At 33.4% G+C, this 13,715-nt stretch overlaps 1 protein-coding gene across 1 annotated transcript in view; it reads left to right on the forward strand.

Moving 5' to 3' along the window:
* The window catches only part of SLC17A6 (solute carrier family 17 member 6), a gene marked incomplete at both ends in the record, with an annotated part of 39,155 nt that extends 26,283 nt beyond the window's left edge, over nt 1-12,872 (forward strand). The window contains 6 exons of the mRNA XM_080711608.1: nt 2,512-2,654; nt 7,121-7,270; nt 10,149-10,281; nt 10,732-10,842; nt 11,256-11,383; nt 12,537-12,872. Of these exons, the coding sequence (XP_080567734.1) occupies nt 2,512-2,654; nt 7,121-7,270; nt 10,149-10,281; nt 10,732-10,842; nt 11,256-11,383; nt 12,537-12,872 (1,001 nt within the window). The remainder of the gene's footprint in view (nt 1-2,511; nt 2,655-7,120; nt 7,271-10,148; nt 10,282-10,731; nt 10,843-11,255; nt 11,384-12,536) is intronic.
* Nucleotides 12,873-13,715: the final 843 nt, after the last annotated feature.

The raw sequence follows: 13,715 nt of genomic DNA on the forward strand, positions 1-13,715 counted from the left end.
TTAAATATTACTTTGTAATAGGAGCTCTTTTTTTGGTACTGGGATAAAATGCAAGGACATTCTACTTCCAAATTATACCAAGCTATACTCTGTTTATTTTTTATTTGGAAACAAGGTCTAACTAAATTGCTGAGAGTCTTAAGTTGCTCAGACTGGCTGTGAACCTGTCTAAGCCTCCTAAGTACTGGTACTTACTCCTAAGTACTAAGTACCACCACACTTGCCTGAAGTCTTTTGCAGTTCAAAGATTGTGGAAAAGTTTTGGATCAATAAATTCCCTAAATTTTAAGCTATATAAGCCTTTTTTGTTTCCAGTACTGAGGATGGAACCCAGGGGCATTCTACCGCCAAGCTATACCCCAAACCCTATTTTTTATTCTTTATTTTTGAAACAGGGTCTCACTGAGTTGCAAAGGGACTCACTAAGTATCTGAGGTTTTCTGAGTACTACGATCCTCATATTTCAGCCTCCCAAATGCTGGGATCACAAGCCTGCACCATCATACCGATCTGGGAGATACTTTTATAACATTTTAATTCACACTTTTCATTTAGATTATCATAGAAGTTCAACTACTTTAAACATATTTGTTTACAGGGTGTGTAGTTTTAGATTTTATGCCTATCTGCTAAATCTTTTGTACCTTTCTTTATTATTTAATTGAAGATAAGTTGTGACTTCAAATTAATGAGCATATCTCCCAAAACCTGATCATTTCTTCATGGAGAACAAAAAATATTAATCTAAACAGGCACTCATAAAAACTAGTCTCTATTTCAAGTTATATCTTGTTTATTATTTATCATTGAGTGAAACAAATTTGAAATATAAACATTAGATTATCTGAAAATCTCATCTCATAGTACTTGCTTACTCACTGTTTATAATAAAAATTGTGTATTGAACTACATATTTAATACTATTGCTTTTAAAACTAACAAGGTAAAACTTGTATAGGAGAGTAAGTTGAAAAATATAATGCATGAAAAGCAATTAGCAAAGTCTATTACACTTTAGATCAATTCAGTTCATGGAAACAATAATTATTACTGTTTTTCAAGTGCTCTCATTATCAGATAGTTAATGTATACCATCTACTGTGCTATTTTATTTCTACATCATCTCCTTTAACTTTTCCTTGCCACAGTCTCTTAACAATGAATTTTTTTCATTGTATAGCAGAGGTTTAGAAAGATTCAGTTGCTTGGATTATATGGCTAAGGCTTAAACCCAGCCCACATTTGAATCTGGGAGGGTTCTATTCTGAAACCACTCCACCATATCAAGTTTTCACACAATTTTATTTCTACATCATCTCCTTTAACTTTTCCTTGCCACAGTCTCTTAACAATGAATTTTTTTCATTGTATAGCAGAGGTTTAGAAAGATTCAGTTGCTTGGATTATATGGCTAAGGCTTAAACCCAGCCCACATTTGAATCTGGGAGGGTTCTATTCTGAAACCACTCCACCATATCAAGTTTTCACACAATATCTGGCATCAAATCATGTTTGCTTCCAGATTCAGTAATTAAAAGGAACCCAGCACATCAGAAGCTATGTGTGGTATTAAGAAACACTTTTTAGAGATTCAATAGGCAAAAATAAAGCATTAGAGAGATCAAGGGCATTTGGATTGTTACCCAAGGGACAAAAAGAACAGTATGAGGGAAAAATGAAATGACTAGCTGCTGGGAAAATAGAATAAATCACTTGAAATTCTTTCTATTATTAATGCCTACAGATTTATGGTGCACAACAAGAACATGTTTTAATGGTAAGAGTGCTAAATATAAAAGGGGACAAAAAAGACTTACAAGCAATTTATGGACTTGAAATTTATAACTTTCGTTTGCCCAAAGAATGATCAATAGGAAATAGTATGTGCTGCAAACAATGTGATATACAGTGTGAAATGTTATCACCTTGATTACAGAGGCCCATTTTTATGCAATATAACCACTTAGATAAAGTAATCTGATTTTATTTAGTAATCTGATTACTAGGTCTAAAAGTATTAACAGGAGAGTGAAATGAACATTTGTTTTCTCTGGAAATGCAGAGGAAAAAAATAACCACTTCTATATACTCAAGGTAGACAAATAAGAATGTATTCACCATCAGAAAATTACTTGAGGATCACAATTTTCTCTTGTTCGTTATATGTCTCTGAGTTTCTGAAATAAGACCTGCTTAGTCAATGTTTGCTGGGCAAACGAATATCTTACAGACTATACCATCAATAGTTATTATGACTTTCTTTGATAGAAATGCTATTTAAAGGATACAGAGAAATAAAAACACAAAACCAACCTTCAGGAAACTTTATGTCAAATGAAAAAGACAAGATGAAATCACTAATGTTGATAGGACAAATATAAACTCTAATTCTACATTGCAAATAATGTGTTTGCCATGAGACGACCGTAGCTTTATTTCTGCATGTAACTGTTAGATGGGTACTTACTCTGACTCTCTTAGAACTCCTCCCTTTGAACTCTTTTTTTGCAGGAAGCTTTGGAATGGTCTGGTACATGTTTTGGCTTTTGGTGTCTTATGAGAGCCCTGCAAAGCACCCTACCATTACAGATGAAGAACGTAGGTACATAGAAGAAAGCATTGGAGAGAGTGCAAATCTTTTAGGTGCAATGGAAGTAAGAACTTTATTATGGTGTATATTCCTATCTTTATTTTCCATCTCATCTTCTTTGACCAACCAAACTATTTAAAAGGTTTCTATTCAGTAAGCTAATTTGGTACTGACCATCATTTCTTTTTTTTCTCATCCATACTCCCTGACTCACTTAGGAATGATTGCTACTTCCCCCATCTGTGATAATTTTTTCTCAAGCATCCTTAAAAATGTCCTGGATTATAGCCATGCCTTCAAACCTATGGAAATTTCAAAAGTAGCTTAATATAGTTAATAATTTAAATAAGTTTTATTGATATTAGTTAATATTCATTTATAGGAGATATTCAGATCAGTTAGGAAAAGATTTATTTTTTGCTTATTGAATATCCTACATGTACGCATTATATACATGTATTTAGTTACATGTGGTGAAGAAATAGTGAGACATTGGAATGCTAAACAATATCTATATTGAAAATATTCTTAATGTACTTTAACCTTTCTTCTTATAAAATGTCATCATTTTAAGGATGATTATTATGAATGTGAGGTATTATAGTGTTGTGAGCCTTTTTCTTACAATTTGGTTTCTTAGGATTTGCCTAGGGAGAGAAAATTTAAATATTTTACTCCAAATGATATTACCATACCATACATAGTAGTTAATAAATATCCATCTGATATTATAGAAAAAAAAACCTGGTTAGCAAGAATAGTATTTTTTAAGTCTGGTCAAGTAATTTATCAATAAAATTAGTTATTCCCTTTCTTCCCCAAATTTTTATCTAAACAGGATTGTTCACTCTTCATTTGCTAGTGAATACTTTTATTTTTTAAGATCTAGGTAAAAAAGTTTTGCCACCCATTGTTCCTGAGCATATACTTGCCTTTAATTAATAATAAATATTCATAATGAAGATCTTTCAGAAAATCTTCATGATTTAAAACAATTTTGAATTTGTAGTTACTCCATGAACTAGACAGATTGGTATTAGTACGTCTGTAAAAGATCACTCATATTCACTGTGAACAAAAGCTAAATATAAGCTGGCCCATTGTGAATTTAGCCTCCATTCCTAGCCAAAATAATGCAATCATTCTTTATCCTCATTAGTACATTCTCTTTTCTTAATTTACCAGTTAGTGAAAGGACATGTGTTTAGATTAGACATAAAATTTTTAAAATCCTAAACTTTGTGAAATCCAATTTCTAAAAATGAACCTTCAAATATCAAGCAAGTAGGTTAGCAAAACAGCATAACATCCAACCCCCCTTTCCTATGCATTATTGCTTTTTAAAAAATACAGTATTTTATTTAAAAAAAAATATGGTGGCACATGCTTGTAGTACCGGTACTTGGCTGATACAGGAGGAGCTCAGGTTCAAGGACAGCCTCCGTACCTTAGTAAGCCTCTCAAGCAACCTAGCAAGACCCTGTTTCAAAAAAAAAAAAAAACCAAATAAAATAAAAACAATATTTTACTTCTTAGTGATGTTTGCTGTTTACATATGGAAGTAAAAAGTTGTATTTTTACTAAAATAACTAAAATGATTTTTATAGTAAACATTAAGTGAATTTCTCATTTCCTTGATGCATTTATGATATCAGTTGTAAGTTAATCCAAATAGACTTATCAACCAACTTCTGTTAAGAAAACAGATATGGATTTTTATTTCGTTTATATTTTTGTCTCTATTTGGATTAATTTAGAACTGGTACTTTAGTTATCATTGTTTATTTGTTTGTTTTTGGTGCTGGGAATTGAACCGAATGGCATTCTACCTTTGAGCTATACCCCCATCCTATTTTATTACTTATTTTGAAAGAGTCTAAGTTGCTAAGGGCCTTGCTAAGTTGCTGAGACTTGCCTCAAACCTCTCATCTTCCAGTCTCAGAATTTCAAATATTGAGATTACAGGCTTGTACCACCAGGCCTAGTTTTTTGAATTTTTTATTGTGAACTAATTCAATACACAACCAAGCAGAAACAATAGTCACAGACAGATTTGCCCCACCTAACCAGTGGGTGGGATGATTCAAAAGTGGCAGTAGGAGAATTTCCATAAGGGAGTGTCCCAAACACGTGGAAATGGAGCTTGTTAGAATTTCAAAGGGAGAAGCCTTAAACTCTGGGGAAATCAATCCAAACCTTAAACTCCTTGAATAGCTGGAAAAAGGGATGTTCTTCCTACTATGTCTGCAGTTAGGGAATCAGGCTTTGAGTTTATGTGAGGGTTAAGGAATTTGGCTAAGGCAGGGCCATTTTATTCCAGTATTTTGCACATTGACCTAACCTAGATATCTGTCCCAGAGCCTGAGAATATTGAAAGGATGGGCCTGAGTTCAAGTCTGTGGGGAAAATACATAGCTAGCTGGGTCCCTGCACTTCTCAGTCAGAACACAGAAAGAAAATGAGGGAGGTGAAACTTGGGTACCCTAAAAGAAAGCATCTTTTTACCAAGTCAGTGCAGTAAGTATTAACACCTTGAGGTATATATTTAAGTTTTGTTGTGCTGAACATTTTCAAAGTAAAACACTTTGCCCATAAATATCTTCACATGCATCTCAAGAAAAATAATACAGTATCACATCTAACACAATTGGAAGTAATTTTCGAACATCATCTCATAGCCAATCACATTGAAATTTCTTTCTTTTTGTGGTACTGGAGATTGAACCCAGGGGCATTTTAACTCTGAGCTACACCCCGGCCCTATTTTTTTTTTAATTCTTTATTTTGAAACAGGCTTTCATTAAGTTGCAGAGGGCCTCACTAAGTTGCTGAGGCTGGCAATCCTCCCGTTTCAGCCTCCCAAGTACTGGGACTACAAGCAAGTGCTCCATACCTGGCAATTTCTAATACCCAGTCCATATTCTGACATCTAGTCTATATTCATATGTCTATTTGCAACTATTTGCATTGAGTCCAGAGCCAATTAAGAAGCACAGGTGGCAATTGACTGCAATGGACAAGAATGTTCATTAAATTTCATTAAATTTCCTTTTTATATTCAAGAATAATACTTAAATATGCATATGGAAAAGTGCAAAAATCCTACATGGACACCTTGTTGATTTTTTTTTTAATAACCCAAGCACACCTGTGAAGCAGGGAGCCAGTGCAATAAATAAAATGTTATAAGGATATCTGAGTCAATCTCTTGCTCCTAATATTTTTTTATGGTATAAAACTTGATATTTTTTCTTACATTTAATGACATTTTCTACCACCTGAAAAATAGTTCTTCCATAAAGGAATCCTGCTATGAATAAAGGAACACTTTTCCAGCAGAAAAAGGTTGTTTGTTTCTAATAATTTTCTGGTTATTTCTTATATAAATACAGTATAATGCAATTGTTCCTGTCCAGCTATTTTTATTATCTCTGAGATTATATTTTCATCTAGGACAATTTTCTTAAATTTATTAAATATTCTATAAATTACACATATTTATTATTTTTATTGGTGCATTATAGTAATACTTCTCAATTTGAATCTATTGATGAGGTGTCACTATATATTTTTACCCAAAACCACAGTACTCACCTATCATTAGGGAGGATTCATGCTTTTATTTATTATATTTTTATTGCATATATTTGTGATCACTACATTTTCACGTTATAATAACAATTCTGACATTCCACATTCAGAAATAATTGCTAAATCTGTATAAATATATGCCTACCCCTGTTTTAATATATTGGTCAGGTCAAGGGTCACAAACTAATATTAAATGAAGTTATTTTAAACTATTTTTTAACCAAACTGTGTTGTTTTATATTTTGGAGTATGAGAGATATTTATTTAAATGCATTACTTTTAATTTTTAAAGGGCATCATAAGCAAAAGCAATCATATCCAGGTTAATTTAGTATTTTGAATATCATAGATAACTAGTTATGATGTACCCAGGGTGTGCTGGGTGGTCAAGTGCTTTAACTCAGCTTCATATCATGTGACCTTTATAGGCCCTTGAAGTCCATTGTCACAGAGCATTTTGATATTCATTAGCAATTAAGAAAATTTATAGATGAGTAATAAATTACTTGACTTCAGAGAGGACCTAAGATGCTGGATTCTTAAAATTTTCTTACTTTTTTCTCACAACTACATCAAAATTTCAACATCATAATTAAAATATTTTGGCTATCATAAAGCTGCAAGTATTTAGCTGGAAAATATACTAAAATATTAAAAGATGAGAATCTATGCTTTGGGAATTGTTTTTTATACACACAGAACTGGCATATTCTTAAAGCTGGAATTTAATCAAAAGAAGCTTAATATTTTCTTTTACTTTCTCTTCCAATGATTTTTTTATATAGCTAAGGTACACTGGGTGGTTAAAATTGTCAATTCACTAACTCTTGCCCACTCCTATTCATGCCCCACCATATGCATCCTGAAAGCACCTGTTATTCCCATTTAAATTAGAAAATGATAAAGATGGTCAGAATAACTGACTTTTGGGGATTTCAGAAATTCAAGACTCCATGGAGGAAATTTTTTACATCTATGCCAGTCTATGCAATAATTGTCGCGAACTTCTGCAGAAGCTGGACTTTCTATTTATTGCTTATTAGCCAGCCAGCATATTTTGAAGAAGTCTTTGGATTTGAAATTAGCAAGGTATGTAAAAATTAACCCTATTTTTATAGGGGTGTTTTGTGTTTAAGTAAACTTGAAATTATTTTGGCAAGAGTTTGCCTTCTAACTTTAATGAGTTATTTAAAAAATGCTGGTAAATATAAGCTTAGTCAGGTGTTTGACTGTTCTGGCGTAATTTGCTGTCTTCTAGAAATTGTTGTCCAGTACTGGGGAAAAGGGCAAAACAAATCTAGTCTCTGCCTATATGGATGGAGCTGATATCCCAATCAGTGTAGCATTTTGGTTATAGAGAGATACAGCTTCTTTTAAACCTGAAGTCAGATATAATAGTGAACAAAAAGATGTTCTATTCAAATGGAATCGTACTTTGGTAATTACCATGTAACTCTTCTTCAATGCTCTCAGAGGTCTGTCCAGTTAAAACATATCCTTAGCAAACAGAAAAAACAAGAGAAAGAAAGAAAGACAGAACAAAGAAAGAAAAATTCTGAAAGTGTGTGTTTTGTTCATCCAATTTATTAATTTAGCATGTACTTGTTGAATATGATATATGAATCTTTGTGTTAGATTCTGGTATAAAAACACAGTTTCTATCTCCCAAATGGTCACAGCTTGGTGGCACAGACAAAAACCAATTTACCAATTATAGCACAGCTTGTTAAGCACCACAGCCATTTGCTCATAGCTATGGAAATATACTCATTTTGAGACTTTCTGCAAAGATAAAACGAACTTTAAAATACTACTATATATATGTATATTTGAAATTTATTATAAAGGCCCTTTATATTCATGAACAATATTGTTTGGATGACCAGCTGGGCAGCTATCATCATTTCTATATAACAGATGGGTAAAAGATACTAGTCACATTATTTAAATTCTCTAAAGCCATGGTAGTAATAATGGACAGAATCAAGTTTAGTCCTGATCATTTGATTTCTTTTTCAGTTCCCTTTACTATCCCATTTAAATCCAGGTAAACCATTTAATTCCATTTAAATTTCATTCAAACATTTAGCAAATATTTATTGAATGCCATCTCTGTGCCAAGCCTTTTTCTCAGTCCTGAATACACTTGTCTGTGCTGGCAATGGTCTTGCCATTTTTCTCCATGTCCTTACGTAAGTCCAGCTGGTCTCTTGCTATTCATATTATGTCTCTACTTGAAAGACTATGTGAGGCCCAGGCCTGGGACTGAAGGAAACCTTAGTTTAGGAGTAGCTATTCTAAGAGCTCTTTTGTAATCCCTGTTTCTAAGGAAACTGTTTCCTCCATCCCTGAGAAGAATGACTGCTTTAGACAGGGCTCTTCACTCTGGAGCTGATCAAACATTGCAGGGTAGCCTTTGGGAGCTCTAAGAGGTGTTACACTTTTCAATGAAGTCTGTGGGAGGTGTGAGTCCATTTTCATAATCTAGGGCAAATAGGACACTGAGAGGCTATTAATAAATGCTTAAGTAAAACTTAGCATTTCAAAAACTACATAACAGACAAATGTGTTATTTACATCTTAATAAGTTGTAGATAAATTCCATATTCACAGTTTAATTTGAAGATTTTTATTAGGCTGGGAAAATTAAAAAAATAATAAAACATTGACTTAAGTGAAACTGTGTAGAGGAGGTGATGGAGGACTTATGTGACTCCAAATACAAGCTTTACAGTTTTTGCATAATCATCAGCCTCAATTTTCTAATCTATGAATGATGGTATTAATACCAACTTTCAGAAGTGGAGTAAATTTCAAGTAAAATAAAACATTCACATGGAAGTCCGTTCTCTCAAATCCTCCTCAAATTGGGCATCTTGCAAAGAAAACCACATGTAAAGTGGTTTAATATTCATTCCGAGGACTCTACTCATTTTCTTATGTTAGCCACACATATAAGTTAACTATAGCATGTAATTATATATCATATATTAGAAATAACATGTATGTGCATATGCATTAACTTATGTAAGTGAACAGTATTTGTTAACTGATTTCTATTATATTACATTACATATAATAAACACTGATAGAATTCTTACCATAAGACAAAAATTGTCCTTCAAAGTATACATAGTGAGAAACTTCCTTATATGTTTACAGTAAATTTTGCTAAGCTCACATATGTTAATATACAATTTAAATGCATTTTATCTATACTTTCTGCCCTACCAATGCTCCCCCCAAATTTCTTGCACATAATTAAAGGTAAAAATGTTTGTTAAATTGATATATATGGGCTAGGTTTTAGATTGAGCTAATACTATGAAGTCAGTTCAGACATTTTATACCTTTGTATGACAATGTGTTCACATACTATATTTGACAGAAAATATCTAAAAATAAAGAATTATATTGCACTCTATGGGTTTTAACTGTATAAAAGTTAAATTTATGTTTCAAAACTCATAAGAGAGACTTTATATCTGACATGTAAATATGTAGTTTTTAGCTTTATGAATTAAAAATGAATTTATAAATATACCCCTTCAAAGTGTGTCAAATGCATTTTTCCTCCATCTCTCCGTTCTCTTTTCCTTCTTGCTAAGGAGAAATTTCTGCAAACACATTTAAAAATATAAAGTTAACAAACAAGGTGAAAAACTTAATGCTAAGATTCAGGAGAGTTGATTCATAAACACAAAATTTACTGAGTCATAACAGAGCAATAAAAAAAATTCTTCCTCATGAAGAAAACCAGGGATCAAAGTAAATTTACTTAGCTTTCATCACTTATTCTGTGGAAGTTATTGCTTATTCTGGGAATGAGTAAGTGGTCATTTGGAGACGGTATCTTGTTTCCCTTTTCCCATAAAGAGTCAATGATGGATTCAGACAACCAATTCCATTAAATGACCCACGTCATTTATGGCCATGCACACTTCTCTTCCTCCTTGTTTACCATCAGGTTGGCATGCTGTCTGCTGTGCCACACTTAGTCATGACAATCATTGTGCCTATCGGAGGACAAATTGCAGACTTTCTGAGAAGCAGGCAAATTCTTTCGACTACTACAGTGAGAAAGATCATGAATTGTGGAGGTAAGTGTACACGTGCCAGGAAGAGCATCTTAATTGTTTCTAGTTCAGTAAGTTCTGATCTAAACAAGTGAAGACCTATTAATACTTGTCTACCTCCTTAGTTGCAGTTAAATTTGTGCCTTTATTATTCATTTAAATCATTTTTCCATCTTACTTCAAACTATGTGTAACTTACTATTTTTAGTCACAGCACAATAATATCATTTGTATTTATTTTAACTAACTTAACCTTGCCTAGCGTGAAAACTTTTGTTTGTTCAGGGTATTTTTTAAATTAAAACACAGGAATACTTTAGCAATCTCTGGCATAAGTTATTCTCATTTTTTGTAATTGAGACTTTGTGAAGTAGAATGTCTAAGTCAATAGGTATTAATATTTTTTAGCAGTTTTGACTTATTGCTAACATTTTCATAAGTTTTTGAAGTATTTCTATGTATTTTCTTCCACAGGTTTTGGCATGGAAGCCACACTGCTTCTGGTTGTTGGCTATTCTCACACTAGAGGTGTAGCAATTTCATTCCTGGTACTTGCAGTGGGATTCAGCGGATTTGCCATATCCGGTAAGATTCTCCCCACTTAGGGTGTGTAACATCCTGATTTTAGCTTGTGATTATATACATACATATGTATAAATTTATATGTCAAATAATAGTCAAAACATTTAGAAAGCAAATCCTCCCCTCTACTTAATATTTATTTTGTTGCTATCTGTTTTATTAAGAGATTATTTCCTTCATCTTAAGAAAGTAGCATCACATATTAAGTATTGGAAAAGAAATTAGCATCACATATTAAGTATTGGAAAAAGAAATCGTGGCTCATTCCATTCTGACTATATCCCTGAGATAAATTACCACAGAGTAGATGCTCTGTGCCTAGTATTTTCCAAGGAGTTGTGTATCATGTCCTGTAGGCACTTACTAAGGTTTCTCATTCTTGGAGCCAAAGCTTGTGCTTTGCATGTATATTTCAGGCTTCAATGTTAACCACCTGGATATTGCTCCAAGATATGCCAGTATCTTAATGGGCATTTCGAATGGTGTTGGCACCTTGTCTGGAATGGTTTGCCCTATCATTGTTGGTGCAATGACAAAGAATAAGGTAAGATAAAGCAAGACAGATGTACAGTTATAGAAGATCCTTTCTCATGGTTATAAGAGAGTTAATATGTTCTCGTGGCATGATCCTTTTGGATGGGTAGCCACACTTTTGAGTAGAAAAGATAATTGAGGTCCAAAAGAAAATATCTCTTGAGGTGAAAGTCTTTTTTTTTTCAATTAGGCAAAATATTTTTCAACCTCTTTTGACATGTTTCTTCTCTTCTCTTCTCTTCTCTTCTCTTCTCTTCTCTTCTCTTCTCTTCTCTTCTCTTCTCCTCTCCTCTCCTCTCCTCCTTTCCCTTCCCTTCTCTTTTCCCCCTCCTCTTCTTCCTCCTCCCCTCTCTCTCCTCCTCTTCCTCTCCTCCTCCTCCTTCTCCTTCTCTCTTTCTCTCTCCCTCTCCCAGGACCTTGAATATAACATTTATTATGCCCTTGATATGCTCTTAGCTTATTATTATTATTTTTTTTTTGGTACTGGGGTTCCTGGAAACCCTTCTACCTCCGGGCTACACTTCCAGACCTATTTTTTATATTTTATTTGGAAACAGGGTCTCCTAAGCCAGAGCACACAGCTAGCTTCGAACCTGCGCGATCCTCCTGTCTCTGCCTCCCAAGCGCGGGGATTACAAGCGTGCGCCACCATGCCCGGCTTGCTCTTAGCTTATTAAAATGGGCAAACAGAAGGCTTCTTAGCTTTATTTATATGCCTCCACTGAGACTCCTCTGTGGTTCTCCATGAGAGAATAGTATCAGTTATTTGTCCATATATATATATATATATATATATATATATATATATATATATTATATATGTAGAGCTTCAAAAGTCTGGCTTCATAGAAAGAAGTAGAAGGAGTGAACAAAAGATAAGTAAATCAATGGAATTGAAAAAGGAATGTTAACATTTTTAAATCAGCAGACTATAGATGTATTTGTACTTTTATTTTGGAGCTTTTAAATTAAAATTAAATAATGAAAGAAATTGTTTCATCATAAAAAGTTTTTATAGAAGTATTTGCATTACACAATCAGGACTTGGATTTCCCCAAAGACAATGTTTCATGAAAAGTGTAATGGCAGAGTGCTTGGAAAAGATGCTAATCTTTTCAATTGTGGGGAGTTTATTCTTACAGTACCACTTTATGTCACTGCAGTCCCGTGAAGAGTGGCAGTATGTCTTCCTGATTGCTGCCCTTGTCCACTATGGCGGAGTTATATTTTATGGCATATTTGCCTCAGGAGAGAAGCAACCCTGGGCAGACCCAGAGGAAACAAGTGAAGAAAAATGTGGATTTATCCATGAAGATGAACTAGATGAAGAAACAGGGGACATTACTCAGAATTACATAAATTATGGTACCGCCAAATCTTATGGTGCCACCACACAGGCCAATGGAGGTTGGCCCAATGGCTGGGAAAAGAAAGAAGAGTTTGTACAAGAAGAAGCACAAGACTCATATACCTATAAAGACCGGGATGATTATTCATAACAAAACTAATCACTGGGTTTATTTTTGGTGTTTGTGATTAAATTAATTGTGATTGCACAAAAAATTAAACACATGTGCTGTAAACATGTAAACATATCAACCAGGCAAGTCTTGCTATAAAAATGAAGTAAAAACAAACCCATGAAATTCCCATCAAGTGCAACCTGTAGACATTGTGAGGCTACATCCTTTCCATTCAAACCACCCATTCTTGTGTTTGTGATTTAACAGTTTACTGTAGAAGCAAGTAGTTATTCATTGGATTCATCTGAGCTAAAACTCATCATCATTTAATGAAGCACAACTGAAACAGTTGGCACATCTCATACTACAACAGTTAGGAAGCCAAAGCTACTTGATCATGCAAAATGCACTTATATATATTTGTTACCCTGTATTGCAAGATATCATACAGAAAGTTCTGTTTTTAAGAAAGTGAAACTGTCATGTTGGCTACATTAGATGTTGCCATCATTTACTAAGTAAAAGTCATCCAGTTAAGGTTATCTCTTGATCTAAAAAGTACATTTATTGGGTACTAGCAGCTAGCAAGTTGTACTGAATAATTATTAGGATTTCATAATGTGAGAAGTTTTGTGATCTTCAAAAGGAATATCTTGCAGTGTTTTATATGAAATGCTTGGACACACTTATTTTTGTGAAAGAACTTGTAAAGTGAGGGGTATGCTTCATGTTCTTCCATTCATTACCTAACAGTATAAGACACTTCACATTTCAATAAAGTTCAACTTTTCATGTAGCATATCACATAAAATTTTTGCAAAAAATATAAAAACAAATAGACTTCGATGTATTTTTTATTACAACTTTGTACTGGTTGTA

This window comes from Muscardinus avellanarius, assembly GCF_963383645.1.
Source record: "Muscardinus avellanarius genome assembly, chromosome: 1".
NCBI lineage: Eukaryota > Metazoa > Chordata > Mammalia > Rodentia > Gliridae > Muscardinus > Muscardinus avellanarius.